General features: G+C 49.0%; 1 protein-coding gene across 1 annotated transcript in view; it reads right to left on the bottom strand.

Annotated features, from left to right (window-relative positions):
• CNTN2 (contactin 2) overlaps positions 1-24664 on the bottom strand; it is a 55091-nt gene that overhangs the window by 25023 nt on the left and 5404 nt on the right. The window contains exons 2-3 of the mRNA XM_039536240.1: positions 9359-9478; positions 2281-2392 (exon numbers count right to left, since the gene is read on the bottom strand). Coding sequence (XP_039392174.1) covers positions 2281-2392; positions 9359-9478 — 232 coding nt within the window. The remainder of the gene's footprint in view (positions 1-2280; positions 2393-9358; positions 9479-24664) is intronic.

The following is a 24664-nucleotide window of genomic DNA, read 5'->3' as shown; positions in this document are numbered from 1 at the left end:
CCATGAAAAATGGGACAGCTGCTACCTTACTTGACCTCTCAACTTGCTGCCCTAGGCCATTCAGCTGGTGAGATGGGGCAAGAAAGCTGTGCCTTAAATGCTGCATCTGGGCAGAGTGGAACTCACTTGAGGAAATAAATCAGATGTCAGAATAAATAGAAAAAATGAAAACTAGAGCACCCAAGATTCCAGACACTGTTTTAGGACTTGTAATATTTCACTTTCTGAGCCACAGCACACCACGGGCATAGTGACCTCTGTCAATATCAAAAAAGCTACATCATGTATTATGAAAATAGACAAAACTATAGTCTCAACTCCTTTGCCTCTGCAGTGAGCAGGGGAGGGGACTGCACCTGCCCCACCCTGTGTTGCCGAGCCAGCTGATTTCTGCCAGTTTGATTTTTCTTGTTGTTGCTCAGAATATGCTGAATGCCAAATCTGGAAAGACCAGCTGTCTGGGAGGTTGGATTCCTTGGCCCTGCGCACAGCACAGGGAGGAACAGGAGGAGAGCATCAATGCTGCAGTCGTGCTATCCAGTTCAAAGTTGCGTCAGCAGCAATTCCATGATAAAGCACAGACAGCCTGTATTCGTTGCTTTATGGCATAGCCCCCAGCCTGAAGGCTGGCACGTAAGGGGAAACAAATTGGTTTTATAGCAAATGCGAACAGGCAGACAAAACCCCAAACTAAACCCCAAAGCAGTTATTTTTAAAGAGAAGCTTTCTCATGGGAACAAATGGACACAGCTGTGGTTAGTAACAGACTTCAAGCGTTTTCTAAGGCTTCTTCTCAGTGAAGAGAAGCAGAGATATTTTTAGACTTTCCTTAATAATATTTTGCACTCTATTAACACTGTTCATCAGAGAATTTTCTCTGCACGTTACAAGCTTTTAATCTTCTCAGCACTCCCAGGAGGTCATCACTCTCATTTGACCAATACACAGAGGGGAAGTGGCTTGCCCGTGGCCCCAAGGGAGTCAGCAGCAGAGCTGGGAATGGACCCCTGGAGTCCTGAGTCCCCTGCTTGGCCCATTTGAGCTGTTTCACCACAAGGTGCTAGTCCTCTCTCAAACTTGGTTATTGAGATCGGTTTCATCATAAGTTTATGGGGCTATTTTCTAGTGACCTTTGAGTTTTTTTAGTGACTTATTCTTTATGGACTCAGCCTGAGTAGAGAGCAAGTCTCATAAATGCAGCTGGTTAATGGTAAGGCCCAGCCCTGTCTTGCTGTGTCCACCATAGTTGGTCAGACCTATTTCCAAACAGGTTCATTGCATCCTGATCTAGGCCAGGCCACACCCGCTCCTCCCCTCCCTAGGGACCCAGAGAACATTAAAAGGTAATTAGATATTTATAAAGGACAGCAGAGAAGCCTCTCCCTGGGAGGATGAATTAGCTCAAAGACATTATCTAATTTTCAGCTGTCTGAAGGAAAGGGCTCCCTGCTGAGAGGACGTGCCTTTAAAGCACAGCCTGAAATGACTTGAGATCCAGCAATGGTCCGTTATGAACAGCAAACAGGATGGTGGAAAATGCGTCCCTGGAAAAGCAGCGAGAGAAGGTGGCCATGTCAACAGTGTGACCTGCCGATGAGGTGAAATTCACCCCTGTGCAGGGGGCCAAAACAAATCCTAGCACCACTTGCTGAAGTGGGACATAAGTGGTGCAGAGGGACGAATTTAATCGGTAGTGACCTCAGACAGAGAGCAGCCTGTTTGCAATGTGCCACACATTCCCTGCCTCTCTCTGACTGGTGCAATTGGACCTTAGACACTAAAGTTGTGCTCCTGAGCTGTGTGAACTCCACATGAGAAACATGCACAAGCCATGTTAAAGCCACAGGTAGAACCCACAGGATTCATGCTAGGTGAGCCATGAATAAGTGAGTACGTGCCCCATGTAATAGGTGAATACGTGCCCCAAAGAATTCCACATTTGGCATTTTGGGGGGAGCGATAGCTCAGTGGTTTGAGCACTGGCCTGCTAAACCCAGGGTTGTGAGTTCAATCCTTGAGGGGACCACTTAGGGAATCTAGGGCAAAAATCAGTTCTTGGTCCTGCTAGTGAAGGCAGGGGGCTGGACTCAATGACCTTTCAAGGTCCCTTCCAGTTCTAGGAGATTGGTATATCTCCAATTATTATTTTATTTATTATTAATTTATTTATTTTGGATGAGGATCCAAACAACCTAGCTGGTTCCCCAGCCGCTGTGTCTCTGGTAGTTAGTCAGTGCCAATGCCTGGCATGCATTCCCAGGCTGAGATGCCCCCTCTTACCCGTAAAGGTGATGATGGCTAATGAGATGAAAACCAGCTCCGTGGGAGCTCCCATCGTGTGCCTCGGGGTGGTAGTTATCTTTATTGAGGAATAGGAATAGGGACAGGGACCCTGCAAGAGAAAGAAAAGAGGATTTATTTGCAGCAGCTGGGCAGTCCGGTTCCAGCTGTTCCAGAGCCTAACTTCCAGCTGGGAAATCCCCACTGGCTGTCTCTCTGCTGTGGAGCACTACCTCTAAGGGGTGTGCCACTGTGTGATGAAGTACACCCCAAAGAACCATTTCCCCCTCTCTCATGACCCTGAAGTTCGCAGGTGTTGGAAAATCATCCCCCTCCAGACACACACGTTTTACAACAACAAACAATTGTTTAAATTATTCAGGTTTTCCTCAAAAGACTGAAAAGCAAAAATGTTCAGGTTTGGGGGTTTTGGACAAAACAATAATGTATTTATTTGGTGAAAATTTGTTTTGTAAGAATCCATGTTTGCACTGAAAAAATAGTTTTGACAAAAAACTTCTGACCACCTTTATCTCCAGGCACTGCTGCTAACCTGAAATTTTCCATTCAGATCCCCTCTCAATTTTGTGGTTCTCTTCTTAATTTCATGGTCAAGCTGTCCCTTGCCCCTGCCTCCTGGTCATGATATCCCAAAGGAGACCAAATGGGGGTGTGGGGGGAAGCCTAAGCATTCTCTTTTCCCAATCACATTCTCATCCCACTGTCCCATGGTATGTGAATCAGCCCAAGAGTTGCCTCCAGTGTCCCGTTGGGCGGGGTGGGATGGCCCTGCTCAGTTATCATAGGGATGGGTGTACTATGAGATGGAGAGGATCAGCTGTTGTGCTCAGTGGTGATATTTTGGGGAGACCTCTTGGAGGCTTCGCTGTGACCTACTTGATCTTTTTGTATTTCTCTGCCCCAAAGCCTATAAGTAGTTAAAACAAGAGACAAGGGAGCACTGGGGTATTTGCTGGTGCAGTGATGTTGGTTAGTGGATGCAGCAGTTTTGCTAGTCCCCTAAGAGGGTTCCATCTTTTCCAGCTTCTCCATGGGATCAAAAAAGCCTGCAGCAGCTTATGAACCTCCTGCTGCAACATTCCCCTGACCCCTACTGCCGCTCCCACTGCACACACCTGGCAATCGCAAAGTCTTGCTGCTGGTGCATCATTTTGAACTAGATTTGCCATCTGACTAGTTTTGCCTAGCTCAGCCATTTTCTTTTAACAAGAATATCGAAACTGAGCTAATTTTTTTTCTGTTAACAAAAGCGACTTTTAAAAAATGACATTCAGGGGCTCGCTTCTGTCACGGAGTGTGGGGGAGTCCGGCCCTGCACCCCTCTTCCTGGTACCCACAGTGACTCTCAGCCAGCCAGTAAAACAGAAGGTTTATTGAACAACAGGAACGCAGGATACAGCCCAGCTTGTGTGCAGAGCCAGGACCCCTCAATCTGGCCTTTCTGGGGGTTCAGGGTACTTGGATCCCAGCCTAGGATCCCCTGAAATCCACCTCCCAGCTCCCAAAACCGAGGAATGCCTCCACTTTTGTCTACCTCCAGCCAGAGGTGAGACCTCCCCTCCCCCAGGCCAGGCTCATGTTACAGCTGCAGACCTGTCTCTGCCTACCACACACACAGACAGTCCCTGCTTCTTCACACCTCTCCCCCCTCCGAGACTGAACTGAGCGGGGTCACTGCCCAGTGACCGGACAGCGCGTCCGCTATCAGGTTGGCACTTCCCTTCACGTGGACCACGTCCATGTCATAGTCCTGCAGGAGCAGGCTCCACCTCAGGAGCTTGGCGTTGGCTCCTTTCATCTGGTGCAGCCAGGTCAGGGGAGAGTGGTCGGTGCACACGGTGAAGTGGCGCCCAAAGAGATAGGGCTCCAGTTTCTTAAGGGCCCACACCATGGCCAGGCATTCCTTCTCGATGGCCGCGTAGGGTAGCAACTTCTTGCTCAGGTACACGATGGGGTGTCTGTCCCCCTTTTCATCCTCCTGCATCAACACCGCCCCCAGGCCCGTGTCTGAGGCGTCGGTGAACACCATAAAGGGCTTGTCAAAGTTTGGGTTTGCCAGAACTGGGCCTCTGAGCAGAGCCTCCTTCAGCGCCTGGAGAGCCTGCTGGCACTGCTCGGTCCAGACCACCTTGTCTGGCTTCCCCTTCTTGCACAGCTCAGTGATGGGGGCGGCTATGGCACTAAAGTGGGGCACAAACCTCCGATAGTACCCCGCCATCCCGATAAAGGCCTGGACCTGCTTTTTGGTCTGGGGAGCGGGCCAGTCTCTGATCGCCTCCACCTTGGCCGGTTCGGCTTTTAGGCAACCCCCCACCCGATGGCCCAGGTAAGATACCTCAGCCATCCCCACCTTGCACTTCTCAGCCTTGACGGTTAGCCCAGCCTCCCGGAGTCGGTCCAGCACTTGTCTAACCTGGGACACGTGGTCCTTCCAGGTCTGGCTGAAGACGCAGATGTCATCAATATACGCCACGGCAAAACTCTCCATCCCCCTCAGTAGCTGATCCACCAGGCGCTGGAAGGTGGGGCAGGGTCAGAAACTCATAGAGCCCCAGGGGAGTGATGAAGGCCGATTTCAGCCTGGCATCTCCAGTAGCCCTTTGTAAGATCCATGGTGGTCCTCCCAGCTTGTCTAGGAGCTCGTCAGGCCTGGGCATGGGGTAGGCATCAGATACAGTGATGGCATTGAGCCACAGAACCGGATCGACCCGTCCCTTTTGGGGACCAGCACCACTGGGAGGCCCAGGGGCTGGCGGACGCTGATCACCCCTAAAGCCAGCATGTCCCTGACCTCCCTTTCCAGATCCTGGGCAGTCTTGAGCAGCGTATCGGGGTGTGCCCCAGTCTCTACCCGTGGACGGTCAAGTTAGTGCGCCCAGGCTGGTTGGAAAACAACTGTCGGTGCAGATGCAGCACCCCTCTGATCTCAGCCTGCTGAGCCGGGGTCAGCTGATCAGAGAGGGGAATCGCCTCCAGGGGGGAACCAGCCTTTGTCCCTGGGAATAGGTCCACTAAAGGGTCATCCCGGCTCCTCCCAGTGGCCACACACGGCCAACACCATATTCCTCGGGTCATAATATGGGCCATCATATTCACATGGTACAGCTCCACCACATAGTTTACCTCATTTAGTTGCTTGACAACCTTGAAGGGCCCTTCCCAGGCAGCCTGGAGTTTGTTTTTCTTCACGGGATGAGAACCATCACTTGATCAGACCTTCTGCTTCCTCTGGGCTCGGGCCAGATTCTCCTGGCCAGGCCCATGAGCTCGGTAAGTCTTTCCCGGAAGGTCAGGACATACTCCACCACTGACTTCTCATCAGGTCCAGGGAACAGCAGGTGAGGTAAGTACTTGTCCCAGTCCTGTGGGTGCTGGTGCATGAATGTTTTTAGCATCATCTTTAGCGTCCCGTTGAACTCTCCACCAGCCCGTTGGTCTCATTTCTTCCACAGGGACTGGAGCAGGGTCGACATGAAGTTGGACCCTGGTCCGTTAAGACTTCCTGGGGAATCCCCGGCTGAAAATGGTCAGCAGCGCATCCGGACAAGGCCACCGAAATCTACCACCACCAGGATGTATTTTTCCTGAGCTGAGAGGCCCCACCATGTCTATGGCCACCTTCTGGAAAGGCTCTTCTATGATGGGCAAAGGCCTCAGAGCTGCTTTGCCTTCCCACCCGCTGGCAGGGGTCACAGGATTGGCAGTACTGCCGGACATGGGTAAAGACCCCAGGCCAGTAAAAGTTCTGTAGCAGCCTCTGCCTGGTGCGCCGATCCTGGTGGGATGTCATGGGCCAGGTACAGCAGCTTGTGGCGAAACTTCTGGAACCACCAGCTGCCTCCTAATCCCCATGACTCCACTGCAACCTCTCCTCATGGTCTGGATCCTTCTGCACCTCGGCCTGGAACTCAGCAGCTGGGGCAGGGATGGGGATCTGCTCTCTCTCACGCTGGGTCTGAGCCCGCACCGCTGGGCACTTGTCAGGTGCAGAGCCCTGCGCCGACTCTGACTCGGGTCACAATCACCAGGTCTCGAGGTCCCCCATCAGCACCTCTGTCCCCACTTCAGGTGCACAGGCACCTTGAATGGGGTCCCGCCACGCCCATCAGGGACAGGTAGGTATCAGGCACCATCCACCTCTGCGCCGGTGTCCCAGTACCCAGTGACCTTCTTCCCATCCACCTCCAGGGAACAAGGCACTTGCGCAGCCCCTTGGGACCGGGCATCCAGCCCCCCAGAGGCGCTGACCGGGGGCCCTCCTCCCTCCTCCCCAGGTGGGACGCTGCCAGCCCCCCTCTCTTGGGCAGGTTGCCCCTCATCCAATTGGGTCTGTACCCAGTCAACCCTCTGCGGGTTGGGTCTGCTCGGTCTGTCTCTGAGCTTGGGGCACTGTGCTGGCCACAGTGGAAGCAGCCCATGTCTGCAGATCTGCTCCTCGAGACTCCTCCCTGCCATCCCCTGCCCGACTGTCCAGGTAGTGGTCGGCCAGCCGGCCTGCATGCTGCGGGTTCTCCGGCTTCTGGTCCATCAGCCACTGCTTCAGGTCAGCTGGGCACTGATCTGCAGGTATGTGACCTCCGGGTCTTACGTTGACCCCCGGAACCTCTTCGGTACATCTCGGGTCAGCCCAAACTCAGGGCCTCTTTGAACAGGTTGTAGTCCCGCCTCCTCCTCTCATTCTTCGGTACACCCACACGCGTGGGAGTCCAGTAAGTCAACCTGGTGCAGCGCAGGCGTTCTCAAAGGCCGTCAGGAAGGTGTCTATGTCCTCCTGTTGTTCAGTTGGGCCATGGCCTCCTTCTCTCGCCTCGTATTCACGCTGCTTCTCCTTCTCTCTGCTGCTGTTGCTTCTCCTTCTCTCTCGCCGTATTCACGCTGGCTTTGTCTTTCCTCATATGCTCCATCTCCATCCGCTTGATCTCTCTCTCCAACTCCAGCCGCCTGAGTTCCACGGAGTCGCCGCCGACTGGTCCAGACACTGGTGCCTGCGCTGCATCTGCCCGGCTGCTTCCTCAGAGACAGGGACCGGTTCATCCTGCGATCTCTCCTCCAGCCGGGCAATCAGCTGGGCCTTGGTGAGCTCCCCATGGCGCAGCCCCCTGCTTGCACAGCCTCCACCTCACACTTACGCTTCTGGGAATACATCTCGGGTTCCAGGGGACCCCCTGTGTGCCAGTCCTGAGGTCACCACCTCTCTGCCAGGGTCGAGCTGCAGACTCCTCCGCCTGTTACTGCAAAGTCCTGCTCTCTGGCCACACTCTCCCAGGGTGAATCGCCTTCGTTTTTCTGCTCCCCAGTCACTTACTGCAGGGGGTGCTGCTGATCCCACCGCTGCCACCAGTTGTCACGGCCTGCACCCCTCTTCCTGGTACCCACAGTGACTCTCAGCCAGCCAGTAAAACAGAAGGTTTATTGAACAACAGGAACGCAGGATACAGCCCAGCTTGTGTGCAGAGCCAGGACCCCTCAATCTGGCCTTTCTGGGGGTTCAGGGTACTTGGATCCCAGCCTAGGATCCCCTGAAATCCACCTCCCAGCTCCCAAAACCGAGGAATGCCTCCACTCCCCCGTTCCCTTTTGTCTACCTCCAGCCAGAGGTGAGACCTCCCCTCCCCCAGGCCAGGCTCATGTTACAGCTGCAGACCTGTCTCTGCCTACCACACACACAGACAGTCCCTGCTTCTTCACAGCTTCTTAACCATGTATTCTTGGGTGTTCCTCTTAAAGTGAATCCCCAATAAACCAGGATTGAAACACTTGACAATGGCTAGGCAGCTGGTATGCTGTAATTGCTGCTTAGCCACTGTTCGTTGCTCTATCCCTTTTCCCTCGTGCTCCCCACACCATCTGTTTGCTGTACACGCCTGCGGGCTCTCATCTTAAACATAGAGTGAAAGTTCTTTTGGGCAAGGTTCTATGTTATATGCTTGTCCAGTGCCCAGGACAGTGGGGGCTTAGATAAATCATAAATAATTGAAACGCACGTGCCTGAATACAGAGCTGGTTCCACATGTATTTCTGCTCACTGACACCCACTCCAGCATGCTTGATTTGCAAGGTAGAAAGATGATCTAGCTCATGCTGCACACCTGAGATTTGAAAAGCCTCTTGGACTCTTTCTGCCTCTTACTTTCTCACCAAGAACAAAAGTCTACACTATTGGGGCTTGGGAGAGAGAAGACTGGATCCAGATCTAGACCTTCCCAGCGTTCTGGGGAGCTTGGATACAGGGGTTTGGATCAGACCTTTGCTTTTAGTGATGCGTGAAGCGGATGAGAACCCTGCTCTCCCATAGCTGGAGTGACTTTTCAGGGCTTGTGTTGTTGTTATATTTGTATTAAGGTGATGCCGAGAGTCCCCAACTAAGACCAGAGCACCATGGTTTGCTAGGAGCTGTACATACCCATAGTAAGAGAGAGTCCCTGCCCCAAAGAGCTTGGAGTCAAAATAGACAAGACAGACAAAGGGTGGGAAGGAAGTATCATTGTCTCCATTTTACAGGTGGGGAATTGAGACACAGAGAAATTAAGAGCCTGCGTCTAATTTACATTAAAGCTGCTTTAGGCCACTTTTATGCTGTAATTTGGACTCACTTTAAATGAGAATCATGCCCCGAGTGTTGTGCTGAGACCCCCTTGCTGACCAGTCTTGTTTCACCGTTTCCTTGTACTGCCCGACTGACCTGTCTGTATCAATCTGTGCTCTCTTGTCACAAGCTCCTTAGGGCAGAGAACATCTGTTTTGTTCTGTGTCTGTACAGTGCCTAGCCCAGGAGGGTCCAGGTCCATGACTGGCACTCTTAAGCGCTATGGTAACGCATGTCATTATTATAACAAGAAGTGACTCTCCTGCGTCCTGTAGACCAGTGTTACTCAACTGGTGGGTCTCAAAAGGCAATGTGGGGGAGAGGGGTGTCATGAGATGCCGGCGATTTTATTACGACGCACAGCAAAGAAGATCTCACTCCTGCACAGGCCAAGTACTCTCTGTCAGCCTCTCACAACACACACACACATCAGTTATCTAGGCTTCGCATTGATACATTTTTTACTCTTACTGTTAGGGTATGTGGAAGGAGGTCATGAAAAATATTGACTTCGAATAAGAGGTCTCCGAAACACTGGGCTAGGGCTTTCCTGAGTCCTTGTTCAGTGTTGTATCCACAGGGGCATCCTCCCTAGGGTAAAAAGATACATTTGGTCAGCAGTTAAGGCTTGATGACACCCGGAGAGCAGATCTGTTGATCTGTCACGTCTCTTATTTTAATTGCACTTTACGTTTTTCTGCTTTATAAAATATAGATGCTGCATTTGAATGAAAGGAAATTTCATTCTGCCTTTCCCGGGTGTGTAGCTTAAACAAACTCTAGTTCTGTGTGTATGTTACTGGGCAGGAGCTGTCATCATAGAAGGAGAGGGGTTGAGTCTCAATAACCCTCTGCATATTTACTTGTGCCAGCTTCCCCCTAGTGTTTTCTTCTCTGTCTCCCAGCAAGGCAGCTATCTCGTCACAAGTGAGCTGGCTTTAAGTATTTATCAAGCAGCGCTTAACTGTATTTTGAACCCCAGTCCTGCTTGTTTGAATTTACACCAAGTCTTAGCAGCTAGAGCCCACCCCCAGCTTCACAATGCCCGGATTGCTACTATTCAAATCATCTTCTCATTTTAACTCCCTTTATCAGTGGATGCCCTCCATGCCTCCAAAATCTCTCTCTCTCTCTCTCTCTCTCATAGCTCTTTCCTTTACAAAGTTTTTCATGCAAGATTGCCTGGCTAAATTCCAAACTGGGTTATTCCATTCTGCTAAACTAGCAGTTCCCCTCTGTGGATTCAGCTGAATCCAGTCTTCATTAATTTGTTACTGGTGCAGAATACCTGCTGCGTTTCATCTCAGAAGTGGTTGCATTACAGTGGTGGATGAGAAGCCCCTCTGCACCAGCCCCCTGTTTATCTGACTAGTAAAGGGAGTGTAGCATTTTATTCAGATTTCTAGTGTGAATGCTGTAGGGTAAAGGATGTTCTCCAGTTTCAAATGATGGGTGTTTTGAATAAGAGGAGTTTGGATAAATCATGTTCTATTGATTATACAGCCTGTAAAGTATTTACGGTTCCTTCAGGAGGAAAGGCACCATACAAATATGCTTTGCTATTGTGTATTTACTCTGCAGACTAACATGGGGAAGGCCAGTTGAGGACACTTAACTGCCTGCAAGACAGGACTTCACAGTTCTGCTGCTTCAAGTGTTGGCGGAGCCCTTGTGTGTTTCAAACCATCAGATTCATTCCTTATGGCCCAGCAGAGACGCTTCATTGGCAATGCTTGAAAGTTCCCCAAGAATGCTAGTAACAGTGCAGCTAGCTGTGGAAATGGAAAGACCCAGCTTTGTTTATTTCATCAGATGAAGAGAGAGGGGATCAGTCACATCTAACTGCGCAGCCTTTTCTCTCCCCCTTTATCGCTACGTCCAGGGGACAATCAGAATGGACCTGCATCCAGCACAAAGAAAAGTGACCCAGTGACATGAAGCAAGACCTACGTAATCAGCTAACAGAGTCATGCCATTTGAAGTCCAGTTTATGAAATAATGGGCTGGGGTGGGATTTATGGGCTCGCTGTACCATTTCTCTCGTTTCGGTGACATTTTCATTGCTTCAGGATTCCAGAGGGATGTTAATGCTGACCTGCTGGCACCTGCTTGATGTTATGAGCTGGTTCTCTTTGGCACTGAGCGTCTCAAGGAGTCTTATCTGGAAAGGGGAAGTACATGTCTCAAAACAAGATTCAAGTCATGCATACATCAGAAGTGGGGACTTCTCATGTGTTGGTCCTCACCGGGCCTGTGTTATCCCCCTTGAAACTGTCTGGTAAAAATGGGGACATGATCAATGTGAAGAGCTCAAGGTGGGGCCGAGGTATGGTCAACACTTGGAGAGGCTGCAGAATGGGCAGAGAGATTGCTGCAAATGGTGACGTTTGCGTTACCTACAATTAGAGATGGGAATAAAACCTCCCCTGGCTATTCTGGAGTCCATGTTCCCATTCAGCTTGGTGTAGGGCCTGACTCAAGAAGATCAGAGCTGGGCCTGACTTTGAACTTCCTCAAAGTTCAGGGCTTTGAATCCACGTTAGAAAGGGGGGTCTGAGCTCTGAATACTTCATTTGGAGCTGAGGCCAGAGCTGGCTCTACCTCTAATTAGAAGAGAGGCCTCTGGGACTTGTTTCCCCATTTGTATATGCTGTTTTGACAACCACTCCAGTGCCTTCTGTTGCACTAAAAGGGGATCTGTCAGGCCCACTGATGGATGCCCTCATTAACGGAGGAAGGGTGTGCATGTCTGAAACACATACATGTAGCTGCTGAAGCATTAAGTTTTTCCTAGGAAGCCCCTGGGAGCTGGGAAAGATCCATTATCATGGAAATGACATTATGGTGCTAGAGTGAGACACTTAGAATTCCCCTGAGCCTCCCTGCCTTCCAAGCCCCACTGAGTACGAGTGCTTTCTCTGGGAGCGGATCCTGTGGATGCAGTCACTCTAAAAGGCATGGAGGTTCCTTGTGGTGAACGAGCACATGCAGACGCATATATGTGAACACGTTCACCTGGAATCGCTGCTTCAGTGGGGAAAATGACTGGTGACTCGATAAGGGCTGGAGGGTTGGAGATTAGGATGATGTGACGCTGCCTCCACAGATGGATTTCACTCCCATCTGGTTAGTTACCCGTGACCAGCTACTTCAGTTCCAAGAACCTGTGAACACTTCCTATTTGGGATCTAAACAATCTATGCTAAAGTCTGTCTCAACTTGTAGTTACCTGTGATGCTCTGTTACCTTCTCCAGAGCTGAGGAAGAGCTGTGTGAAGTTTGAAAGCTTGTCCCTTCCACCAAGAGAAGTTGCTCCATTGAAAGATATTTACCTCGCCCACCTTGTCTCTCAGATCTGCCAGTATCATATGTCGAGTGAACCATCTATTAAGTCTTTAAACTTCTTCACTGGAGGCCCTCATCCACTGTGCCGTCACTAACCACTGACATTCAGTTGACATCAGTGGCCATTATGAAGTACTTGGGGTATATACACCAGGCACTTTCAGCATGGATACACTAGGGGACAATCAGCCAGCATAGCAGGGGTGGTCTGCATGTTGCATTCAGTGGCATGGCAGTTGTATTCTATGTGGATGCACCTGGCACTCACAGCAGGAGTCAGGGCAGATTTAAAAAAAAAATCCAGACTGCCTGTTCGGTCCTTCCCTACCCCTCCAAAAGACCTATATTAAAATCTCTGTTCTCAGCCACCCCTTCCCCTGGCATACGCTTGGAAAACCAGTGCATTTGCACCAAACTATGTCCATTGAGAAGTAAAGCCCCCAGCCTCTCCTCTCCAGCCTCCCATCTTGCCTTGCATTTCATAAGCCAGCCCATCCCCACCTTTCACTCCCTGCTCCTTGAGAGTTTTAATGTGTACCCATCTGGAGTTGTTCTGATTTACTCTGACGTGTGTGGGAGCACCGCTGCCCAGTGGCCCCCTAGGGCTGCCAGCATAGACAGTGCTGTACCTCCTCAGCAGTGCTCACTGCCTCAATCTGTCAGCTCCCACCCTTCGGCGAGGAGCTGGGCTTTAACAGGAGGAGACTATGATGCCATCACAGCCACAGTGCAATCTATTAAATGAGTGTAGCTTAATCCCCCATGGTTAAGTGACAAGATGAGCATTTGGGCATAAATGTAACCATTCCTACAGCAGCAGCATCCCATAATAAAAGGGCATTCCTGACTCTGTTGCCATGGCTGGGACAGGGAGCCAGGCAGTGCTGAAAGGGAGGACGGTGAAGTCAGGAAGGTCCCAAACGTGACCTTTGTTTGGCTTTGGTTTGCTAAGTCCGTGCAATATTTTGTGCATTTTTTTTCCTCTCCAGAACAAAATGCCTCAGTGTTTTGGATTTGAATTAATTTTATTATACTGTATTTGTTTGTTCATTCTTCCCAAGAACCAGTGCTATAACGGCAGCCCATGTTCAGGAGCAGAGACGGGACTGGATCTAAATGCCAAACTTAAACTTTCCTGAAGTTTGTGGGATTCAGCATCCAAAACAGGATCCAAGTTTTGCAGTTGGTCCCTGCTTCCATTATGAGACCAGTATGAATTCTACACCCCAGATCAGAATAATGGTCAGGTGTCCAAAATCCAAACCATGATCCAGGTTTGGCAGCTGGCCTCATGGTCTTTAAGGGGTCAAACCAAATGTCCAGATTACAGGGGTTCAAAATCCATTTCTGTTTTGCAGCTCAGTTCCGTCTGGATTCATGAGCAACCTTACAATAACAAGACAGAGAGTGATGCCCCTGCACTTGTGAGCAACCCTACAAGAAAATGAACAAGCTGACAAAAAACGACGTGTGCACAGCCGCAACGTTTCTGGGCAACTCTAAAAAAGCAAACCGGCTCTTCACGCAACCAAGGAAACAGCACTGGTAAGGTCATTGATTGGGGTGTGCAATGGGGTGTCCACCCCACACAGGACTGAGTGGGGTTAAGGTGGCTGGGATGCCCAATTAACTCCACAGGCTGCACTTGGAACAGGAGCCAGGGAGCAGGAGATTGATTAGGATCAGGCTCATAAAACCAGGTAGCAGGCTACAGACTGGGCTGCTGAGAAAGGACAGTCTCTCCCTGGAAAGATGGAGGAGTGTTTGGGGGAAGCAGGAAGGCAGGCAGCAGTCACTTCCTGGTAAGAGGGAGGAGGTTTCTTGGAGGTGGTACATCCTGAAAGAGAAGGGGAACCAGAGAGTTGGAAGTAGCCCAGGGAAGGAGCAGTGAGGGCAGAGAGAAGAAGCCCAGAACTGCTGAGCTGAGGGTCCCTGGACTAGAGGCAGGCCTGGGTTCCCCTGGCAGCTACTGAGGCCGTGACTGGGAAGACTGCCTAGGACTGTTGTTGGACTGAACCCTGGAAAGGAATGCTTAGTGACGTGGCCAGAGGGCTAAGTCTCGAAGGAGACGCTGAGGGTCCTGGAGTGACAGTCCGAGTGATGGCGCGCAACCCGCAGACAGGAGTGTTGGCCTTGAGAGCTAATCCCCAGAGTGACCAAGAGGCGGCACCAGACCGGCAGTGAGTGGAGCACCCGGTGATAGGGATGTAGCTCCTGTTGAACACTGGGTGCAACCAGGAAAACAAGTTCAAAGGTCTGTTGGTTCCGCTGGCATATACTCTAATCCAGTGTGTGGGCTGGGTACATCTTGTCTGCTCTCCTATCTAGCCCCCCACCATGCCAGCAAGAGGTGCTATACAATTAGCTATGGTGGCACAAAGTGGTAGCAAAGTAACCTCTACGATCCCCACTCTGAGTCCCTAGAGCAGGCAGCATTCCAGGATGAGTCGGGCAGGGGGGTGTTCCAGGAGGGGCTTGGTGGTCCTGTTCCCTGGGAATTCTCCAGCCACCACAAGGCCCACTGGGTCTATGGGCAGCAGCAGTAGAAAAGCCCTGAAGGCTCTGCACTGGCATAGAAATGAGTTCAGGCCTTCAAGTCCAGGGCATTTATGGATGGGCTGGCTAGGCTGAGTGACTCTGGCCCAGCTGAGAGGCTGGCAGTAAGCCTGGTCCATGGCGAAGGTCCGTCCGTCCTCTGTACCGAATTTCTCCCCAAAATTCTTGGGTTGTGAAAAAACAAGCATTTGGGTTTCACCCGTTTTTAACCTGAATTGTGTAAGTGCTGGAACGCCACAGACCCCTGGCTCCCTCCTCACAGAGTCCCTGCCAGACGGCACAGGGCACCTGCTCTGAGTAGGGCAACTGCTGCTTGGCAACAGCTGCTTGGCTGTGGGGGAGTGAGCCAGGCAGGGAGCCAGGTGATAGCCCCAGTCCTCTTTTGCTGCCGGACAGAGCCCCCTCCTGGCCCACTCAACAGCTCTTCGGTGAAGTCCCCTCTGCCTTTCCTGAACAGAGGGGATGTGACAGGAGCAGGGAGCTGGGTCCTGGCAGCTGAGACCCTCCGACTACTGCAGCAACAGGCCTGCAGAGAGTGGAAGGATCCCTGCCACCTGAGCCTGCTGGCCTCCCATGAGAGTACCAGCTATCCCTCACTCCCCCACCCCCCGGGCTCCCATGAGAGTACCGGGTATCCCTCACCCCCTGGCCTCCCATGAGAGTACTGGGTATCCCTCACCCCCTGGTCCTTCATTTTTGTTTTTTTGCCATTTTACACTCAATTAATTTCTTTAAAATACACCCTGATAAATTAGCAGGAAATTTTAACCCCCGCCCCCATCTCCTCCCGAAAACAAAGGCCCTATCCGTGGCACAGCCATGGCCCTCAGCACAGTCTCTCCAGAACATCCCAACCCCTGGGGGCAAATCTGAGCTCCCATGGCTCAGGCAGAATGGCAAGGTGGCTTGTTATCTCAGCTGTGAGAGCTTTGTGAGGGGTCCATTCTTCCACCCTAGGATCTGTCAGCCGCAGCTATACCCTGAAGTGACCCAGAAGAGCCGGAAGATGTGGGTGGGTTGAGCAACAGTAAGTGGATTGCAGTAAGATTTTTCTGAGCAGGCTCTCTCCTCACTGTGTGGTAATTGCACAAGCCCAGTTGAAAGTGCTGCTGGGTACAGTGTTTTTAAAGGAAGGAGTGTAGCCCTGGGAGGCTCTTTCTCTGCGGGATTACGAGGGGAGCAGATGGTGCTTACAACCAGTAGCTCATTCTCTACTGGCCGTGCCTCTGGGGCAGCAGCAACTGCACCCGGGGAGGTCTGGTGCTGGAGTTATAGGCTGTACTTTCAGGACTCATTTTATTATTGCCTGATGGGCTGTGGTTCAGTGGAAGCGCTAAGAAGGCTGAACCAATACGTTGGGTCTTACCGAACGTTCCCAAAGCTGCCCGGTTCCCACTGACTCTGAAGTCCTGATTTCAAGGCAAATCTACTACAAAGCGTTAAATATTTTGGGGGCAGGGGAACGCTCCTCAGTTTCTATCTACTGTGCACTTGTAAAGAGGGTTCACTTGGTGCAGCGAGTTAATGCACTGGCCTATGACCTTTGGAGACCTGGATTGAAATCTAGTCAAATCAATACTGAAATAAGCGAGGTGTTTTCATTCTGCTTAGCTAACATTTACTCCATCACAAAACCACTGCACACTTTGGCCTGATTAGCTCCAGTGGGGGTGGGCAGATCTGGAATAGCGTTAAGAGGCAGAGGATGGGAAGACTGAGATGCATTGGCAGAGTGGTGTTGGGAACTATAAGTGCTTTAGCTGTCCAGACAAAGTATGAGGGGCAGAGGCAGGAACTGCAGTCACTGAATCAAGATCTTTTTCAAGCACCTTGGGCCCAGATTGGTTGTTGAACATCACAAAGCAACAAGTGGATGAGGTCAGGACTGAGTGGCATTGGCAGAGCTGTACAGGTGGTTTGTATAACATTTTGTCCACACTACACCTGCTGTCTGGAGTTATTTTGTGACCCCTACAACATAGGAATCACAACAGCTGTTGAGCATCTGCTCTGTCCCATCTGGGGCCTCTAGACTGACTGCACATTCAGGGCAAGGGATACTGCACGTGGGGCAGTAGCTACCTTCTCCTTCTGTTCAAGTACCTCCAGGGCTTGAATCGCATCCAGTGTGGTGATAGTGCTGCGAATATCAAGCCATCACTCTCTGAGGCTTGAGTACTCAAGAATGATGCTCATCCCATCTCTGGCAGGGCTCCAGCCTGCTCTAACCAGCAACTAGAAAAAGTGACCAACTAGTGACCATCGGGAAGTCCCAATATTAGGGGCTTTGTCTTGTACATGCAACTACACCCCTGCCCTTGGGGGAAAAAAAAAGTGTCCTGATTTTTCACACTTTGTCTGGTCATCCTCTGACCAGTTGCCATTGGAAACTTATTGGTGCAAAGCCCATTAACCAGCTATAACTCTGAAAAGCACTGGAAATAAAGGCCCTGATTGTGGAATTGGATCTGCACAGGCACAACCTTGCACTTGCCTAGAGCCACGCTGAAGTTAATGCAAAGGTCCCTCTGCCTGGATATAATTGCAAGATAATGGCCAGAAGTTGGTAAATTCCTTTGGCTTTCTACTGGCTGGGCAGTGGCTAGAAACACTTAACAAAAGAGGAGGCTAATATCAGCGCGGTGTGGGATGAGGAGCAGAGGGGAAGAAATAACCACAGCCAAACTGCTTGGGCACTCAGGTGCTTTCTTTACCAAACATGCTTATTAAATCTCAGCAGTGTGAGCAAAATAAACAAACAAAACAATAGCCTGTGTCTGAAACAGGCCAGAGAACAACCCCCAGCTGGGACTAACTGAGGCTAATTGCTCACTAGTCCGGTCTAGCTAACTTTAGCTTTGCTGGTGACTAGCCCTAATTAGCACTAACTGTGGGTGGGGTTTAGTCTCTGAATCAGCTGCCCTCCAGGTTGGAGCTTATTTGCCAAACAGAGCTCAAGGTGCAGAGCAGCAGCTAGAACAGGTAAGTTGAAGTGAATGAAAGAAAAGAAACAGGAATTTAAAATACCAAACTGAGAGGGGGTGAGTGGTTAGACTGCTGCCCAGCTCCCTCTTCTCTTGCTGGAAAGGAAACCAGGGGCAGAATACCCCATAAATGTCCCTCGTTGGGCTTTGCTCGAACAGGGCAGTCAGAACCCCTGGGTCATGCACAGAGTTTGAGGGATTGGAATCTAAGCCAGTAAGAATCTGGTGGTGTGGGTCTTCCTTTGATAGTTAAACATTTGTCCTTCATCTCTGTGCACAGCCCTGAATGCCAGCCCCACTCTGCTTTTGCTGCATTCCTAGCTACTACAAGTTTGGGGAACTCCCTGAGGGCCTGTGTTGTGTTCCTACTGAGTCACTGGCCTGGGCTTATTGCCCCCCTAAAAATGACTGTCAGAATCTGGCTCGCCTTCCTGAATTAGCTTGCTCTTTTCTAGAGATGAAGTCAAAGCTGCAATGTTTAAAACCTAAGTATTGAGCTTTTGTCATCTGCTTTTGCTCTATAGTAAAGAAAGGGGGCAACTGCATAATTTGGACCCAGAGCCCAGTTCAGATTTGGAGGCAGCTCCAAAGTTTTCAGGTTTGGGTCTGAGGTTTTGGGTTGGGCCCAGCTCTGATTTTTTTTTTTTTTTTTTTTAAATAATTTAAGGAGTCATTCCGAAACCCTACCCACCACAGGTCACACAGTCTCATCTCAGGTATATTTACAACTTCATGCAAAACAACTGGTTTGGAATTATTTTGAACATATAGAGTTGCTATCTCTATCAATGGAAACTACCCTACCTTTGAGACAGGCATCCCCAGAGACCAATGTCCATTTCTGCCACTTTCCTTGCAGAGCTGGTCTTTTAGGGCCAGATCTTGAATCTGTGGCCTCTATGCAAAAGTCTAGCCCAAGTGCATCAGCTTGCAGGAGGTGGCCCTTGCAAAGGGTATTGCCAACAACCTTTGTTAACTGGCTGTAGGACCCTTACAGACCCCTAGGCAAGTTTGTTGGTTAACACACAGGCCTGAACACAATATTACTGCATTTGTTAATTTCCAGAAATGATCTACATGAATGGATGCAGCACAGAGCTGTCAGACCTGAACCCAAGGAAATACTAGTACTGCTGGATTTATTTCAGTGCCCCGAGTTACTTGGCTTGTGGTGGGGTGTGTGCTGCCTGGATTGAAGAGAATAGGCTTTGGGAGTCTTTATTTTGTAAGTTAGTAATGCAGCTGGGCAGACAGAAACGAGTGGAGATGAGACTCCAATGCTTATTGCTTAGCTGATGCCCAGCTGGCGATGGTTTCTCCTGCAGGATTCTGCAGCTGCTTTGCCTGCATTTGGCAGCCCCATGCTGGAAAGCTGGTTCTGCCAAGGTCAGGCTTTGTCATCTTTCTCCTTGCTCCTTTGCTGGAATGTCAAAGCCCAGAGCTTATGGACAGGCTGCTGGCGCTTGGGTGGTTGTGGTTGTTTTTATCTCCAAGACATGCCAGTTACTTTTTCTTGGCTGCATTGGGGTGTCCTATTGGTCATTGATTATTTTATTCTTTAATGGAAACTGACTGTTGATCAGAAACAATTACAGATCAATATCTCCTGACTCCCAAAGTGCCTCTAAGGTGTCATCTATGCTGGGGAATGAAAAGGAATTATTTAGCATGGCACATGGGGGTATAACTAGGTGTAATGAGATGAATTTGAGAAAAGGGGAGAATTTAGGCTGTATTAAGAAAAACTTCCTGACAGTGAAATATACTATGCAATAGATAAGTCTTCCCCCAGGCAAGTGGCAAAAGCCCTATCACTTGGGACATGTGAAACTAGACTGGGTGAACAAATCATGAACTCATGTGCAGTAGGGAACAATCTTTCTTCAGCAGGGAGATGGATGGGGTCTATAGATGTGATTTTAAATCTTGTGTGGGCCAGATTCTGAGAAGAGCTCTCAGCACATTGGGAATCTGCCTTTTATTTAGGTGCTTTAATGGGAGCTGAGCTCTTTTGAAAGTCTGGCTTAACAGGTGGATTTGAAATCTCCATATTGGTATTTTATAGGAGTGGATTGTTCTGTGCATTGTGAAAACAGGTGCTCTGCACCCCATAGGTTCTGCTCTTGATGCACCTATACACCTCACCCTAAGGTCAATGAGAGGTTTATTTCCATCCTGGGGCAAAATATACCCATCTTCTTTCTCTCATGCTAGTATAAGTAGCAGGCAGAGCATTCTGATGTGGTCTGAGCAGGACATTAGTAAGGCTATCAGGCTTAAAGCAGAGTCTTCTAAAATTCCTCCTGTTTTCCTGCTTCTTTTAAATGCTTTTAATTAGTAGTTGGGGAGTGCATTTATGTAAGTCACAGGTCCCAAGGCTGCATTGTATCAGTGTCTCTGTACTTCTCAATCTTTCTCCCTGCTTAGGCCCTGCTCCTGCAAGTTGTTCAATACAGGCAAATTCCTGTGCCTGTGCACAGCTGCATTGACTCCAGTGGTTGGCTGAGGCAGGATCTGTCCACATACAGCAGCTTGCAGGACCAAGTCCTTGCCCCTGAGACTCTACAATCAAGGCCTGTCTCTTTGTACATATTTGTACAGCACTTGGCATAATGGATCCCTGTTCCTGAGTGAGATCTCTGGGTGCTACTCTCAGAGATATCTTTAATAAGAGATCAAAATACCCAATATTAGAGATGGACCTTGAACCAACACTTCAATATTTGGGCTATTTGGAATCTAGGTCTGAGTTTTGCAAAGGGACCGTTTCTTTGTAACTGTGGAAGCAGTGTGGCCTAATGGATAGAGCCCTGGGTTCGAATTCTGACTCTGCCGTTAGCCTGCTGGCTGACCTTGGGCAATTCACTCCCCCTCCCTGTGGCTCAGTTTCACATCTGCTAATGACCTGCTTTGAAAAATGCTTTGAGAGATGTTGATGGAAAATGCTATATAACTGCCCAAACCAAATCCCTGCCTCCCGCCCTGGGAGTGATGCGTGTTTGGATTCTGAATATGGTTCCTTGAGCCTGTCTCCACTTAATCCTTACAAGTCTAGAAATATTAGGTTTTTATCCCTAAATGTCTGCAAATGTTGATTTCACTGTGTAGGCACAAATGATGAAAAAATATTTCCATAGATCTAAATGTACAGCTAGGCAAAGTAAAAAAAAAAAAATAAAAAAAAAAAATGCTGCCTGAGACCTTAGTCTGATTTAAAGATATTTACTTGGTCTATTTTGACATGTCATGTTGACAGGCTTTGTTTGAATGGTTTTGAAGCTTTAGCTTTTTGAATCTGTGTCTACTGGTGTTAAATAATTTATTGTCTGATCCCCCTTCCCCACTGAATAACTTCCCTCAGTGGTGAAAATTTAAGTTGATTAAAAACAGGAAAAAGTGCTAATTCATCACTTAGGTGTTTGAGACTGTTTAGACTAATTTTGGCTCCTGATAGTAGGTGCTGAAGTTTGAAACATTAGGACCCCACTATGCCAACATACTGTGTTTCAAGGCCCTTTAGAAACACGATTGAATTTAACCTCACAACCCCCTCCGCATACAGGGGGTATTGACTATTAACTCCATTTTTCAGATGGAGAAGCTGAGGCACAGACAGGCTAAGTGAGGTGGCCAAGGGCACATGGCTGAGTCAGTAGCAGAGATGGGAATGGAATCCAGGTGTCCTGACTCTGTCCCATGCTCTGTCCATTAGATTTCCAGTAAAATAAAATCTTCTCAAAAACAAGAGAAGGGCTTTTGGCAAATGCTTTTAATAAAATCTCTTGTTCTTAAAATCTTGCATCAGCTATCGTATGTGCACAGCTCAGCAAAGGGAAATTCTGATTAAAGCTTAGGGCATCCACCACACTGACAACTCCCCAAACTACCTGCTCTTCACTGTCATCGTTACCATGGTGGTGTCAGGAGAAACCCTTTGATGTGTGGGTAAAAACAGCTTCCTAGCCCTGAGGTAGTGTCTCTGCTCACCCAGCTGCTGGAGGGTGCATTGCTTGGCAAGTGCCAGAACCAGAGGAGAGATTGTAGTGATGAGTCACTCCCCGCCCCTTGGAAAGCCTCAGTAATGTCAAAGGGCTCCAGCATCTCTAGAGCACAGTAACTGCACTGCTGCTGCAGCACTACTTGCATTGCCTCTAAACTTACCACGTGGGCCCTGTCACAGCATCAACACTCGCAGCTCACTGCAGCGGCCAGGGCAACAGCATCCCTAGCTCTGCCAGCACCTAGTTGCAGCACCATCGGCCCACTGCATTGGACTGTGGGGGAGCTGGTCACGCTCGCCACGTTGGCGCTGCTGCAGCGCGTAACATCAGCCCTGGCAGCACTCAGGAGACTGGAAAGTGGCGACCACCCAACGCCCCTGTGCGGATGCACAAGTAGGATAGTGTTCATCCCTTCCAGCCAAAGCGTGACTCAAGTAAAACAATACTTAATGCCCCACTTTTATTTATACCACATTGGGCATTGTTGTATCCATGTGATCAATTCCAGCGCCCTTTGACCTCCTCGCTCCACTTCCTGCTCCCTACTCCATGATGGCTAGAGCTATTTTTAACATCTGGAAGTGTCAAATAGCCCCCCCCCCCGAAAATAAATAAATAAAAAGAGCCTACCACAAAAATCTATCCCTCTCCCGTCCCAGATTATGGATCCATCACCAGATTACACAGCTGACAGCTCTAAGAAGTAAGACCGATAGCTTTATAAATTGTACCATAAATAACAAAAGTAAATAATTCAAGTCTTGGATCAGGCTCAGAAATCACGATCAATATTTTATAATCCTTCCAGGATGGAAACAGCTGCCATATCCCATTGAAGAGCATGGGAATTCTCCCTTTACCACAGCATTAAACATCCTGCCAGGTTGTAAAATACTGGACTGTACAACTTCTGTCAAAATATATGGATCATAGGTCTGTTATGAACAGGGGCACACTTGTAATGAAAACAGCTACAAAAACAAGCAAACGGGCTTCCACATAACTCATGTTCCAGCTTTGTTTCTTTCATTTAGCAGGGGCCACGCTCTGCCTGGACCTCTATACCGCACATAGAGAGGGAAGGGTCTCAAAGCCCAAGCTCCAGCCTGAGTGGGAAAGTCCGTGCTGCTACTTTTAGCCTGTGCTGCGAACCTCGCAAGCCCAAGTCAGTTAATTAGAGTGCTGATTGGCTGCTGCGGGTTTTTTGCAGTGTAGACCTGCCGTGTGATGCCCTGATTTATAGAAAGATTGACACAGATAATTTTTAGAATTTTTTTGTCTGCCTCTGTTTGCCTCATATGATTTCTCTGTGGTACTTTTTTGTTACTTTCTGAACTTCTGCTGCTAACCTGTTTCTAAAACCATCCTTGAAACCCCCCTGTTAATTATTGAGTCTCTAGCATGTATGTTTGCTTATATGACAACATTGCATGGTGGTTTTCTTGTTTGAGATAATCTGCTTTGCATTGGAGGACTGGTGGATGGTTACATGTCTGGCCACGTGCTTTCATTCTTACAGAGAATCCCACATTCAGAATCCCAATTGCCCTTCCCAAGAATCCAACCACATGGATGTAGTACTCTTGGGAATAATGTTTGCGGAGCGGTAAAGACTCTGGTAGTTTTAGAAATCTCACTTGCCAAGGATGGTGGTAGCACAGCGGTTTGTTGAGGAAAGGGATCATGCCCACAACTACGCAGAATGGCTACAGGGAAACCTCTATCAAGCAAACAAACCAAGGGACGAACAAAATGCCAGCTGCCCAGTGGACTAATAATTCTGACTAGTGTATGTAGCACAACTGCCTTCTACTGCAGGGAAACAGAAGTGAGGCTATGTATGTCATAGATCCTGTATTGCAAACATTTCCATTGCTCTTGCTAAAGCAGAAGTACCCTGTGCATTTGGCTCAGGGAAGATCTGTCCCTGTAGTTGCCCTCAGGTTCCAAGTGGCGGTGAGGTGCAGCATGTGGCAATTGTGGTGGTCAGGTGGCTGGGTGGATTTGCTACTTTTTGAACAAAAATTTCAAAGCATTTTACAGAGATGGGGCAGCCTTTCGACATAGTCTCTAAAGGCCAGACAAAATTGTGTTGGAAACCTTGGGACTGGTTTAAAGTGGTGGCTTAGGGCAGGGAGTTGCCTATTGGAAATGAGTCCTTGGTGCAAGTTCTTAATGAACATAGCACTTGAAAAATGTATTAAGACTTTTTATTAAAACAAGTTGGGGCTTATATATGTTTTTCCCTTAAAGAGTAAGCTTCAGGTATGCAATGAACTATGAAAACCTAAAAAACTGGCCTTGCTTTGGTTTATCTAAGGTCAGTTTTCACATGGGTGCCCATGTTTGCACGGGTGTGAATGGCGTACTCTGTTGTGTATAGATTCTGCACTGTGTTCAGCTGTGTGTGTACACGTGCATGTGTGTAGGAAATAGTCTCCGTAGCTGTGGAGTAATTGAATGCTCTACGTTCTATAGATCACCTGCTGTAATTGGAGGAGGAAATAATAATACACATCATTAAAATCTCTGCAAATTCACTCATGTGACAAAGGTCATGGTGGCTTCATTCCTTTGATACTAATTGACATGATAGAGAATAGCATTAATATGACCTAGTCTCAGTCTACTCTGATAGATTGTTCTACTTGATTTAACCCTTTTCTCTTCCTAAAAATCCTGGGAGAATTCATTGATCTTTACTCCTAGGCCATTACTATCTACTTACCTTCTCCCACAATGGGATATGGTTAATGCTACCAGTTCTAAAGAGAAAGATACTTCCAGTGATTCATCAGGGCACAACTGTTGACTTGGAAACAGCAGACCCTGTAGCCCAGCTCCCCTGGCAGGGTTAACCTGCTAGCCTGGAGACAGGAGGGTGGGAACTA

This window comes from Mauremys reevesii, linkage group 4, assembly GCF_016161935.1.
Source record: "Mauremys reevesii isolate NIE-2019 linkage group 4, ASM1616193v1, whole genome shotgun sequence".
Lineage (NCBI taxonomy): Eukaryota > Metazoa > Chordata > Testudines > Geoemydidae > Mauremys > Mauremys reevesii.
This window is presented reverse-complemented; position numbering and strand designations above follow the sequence as displayed.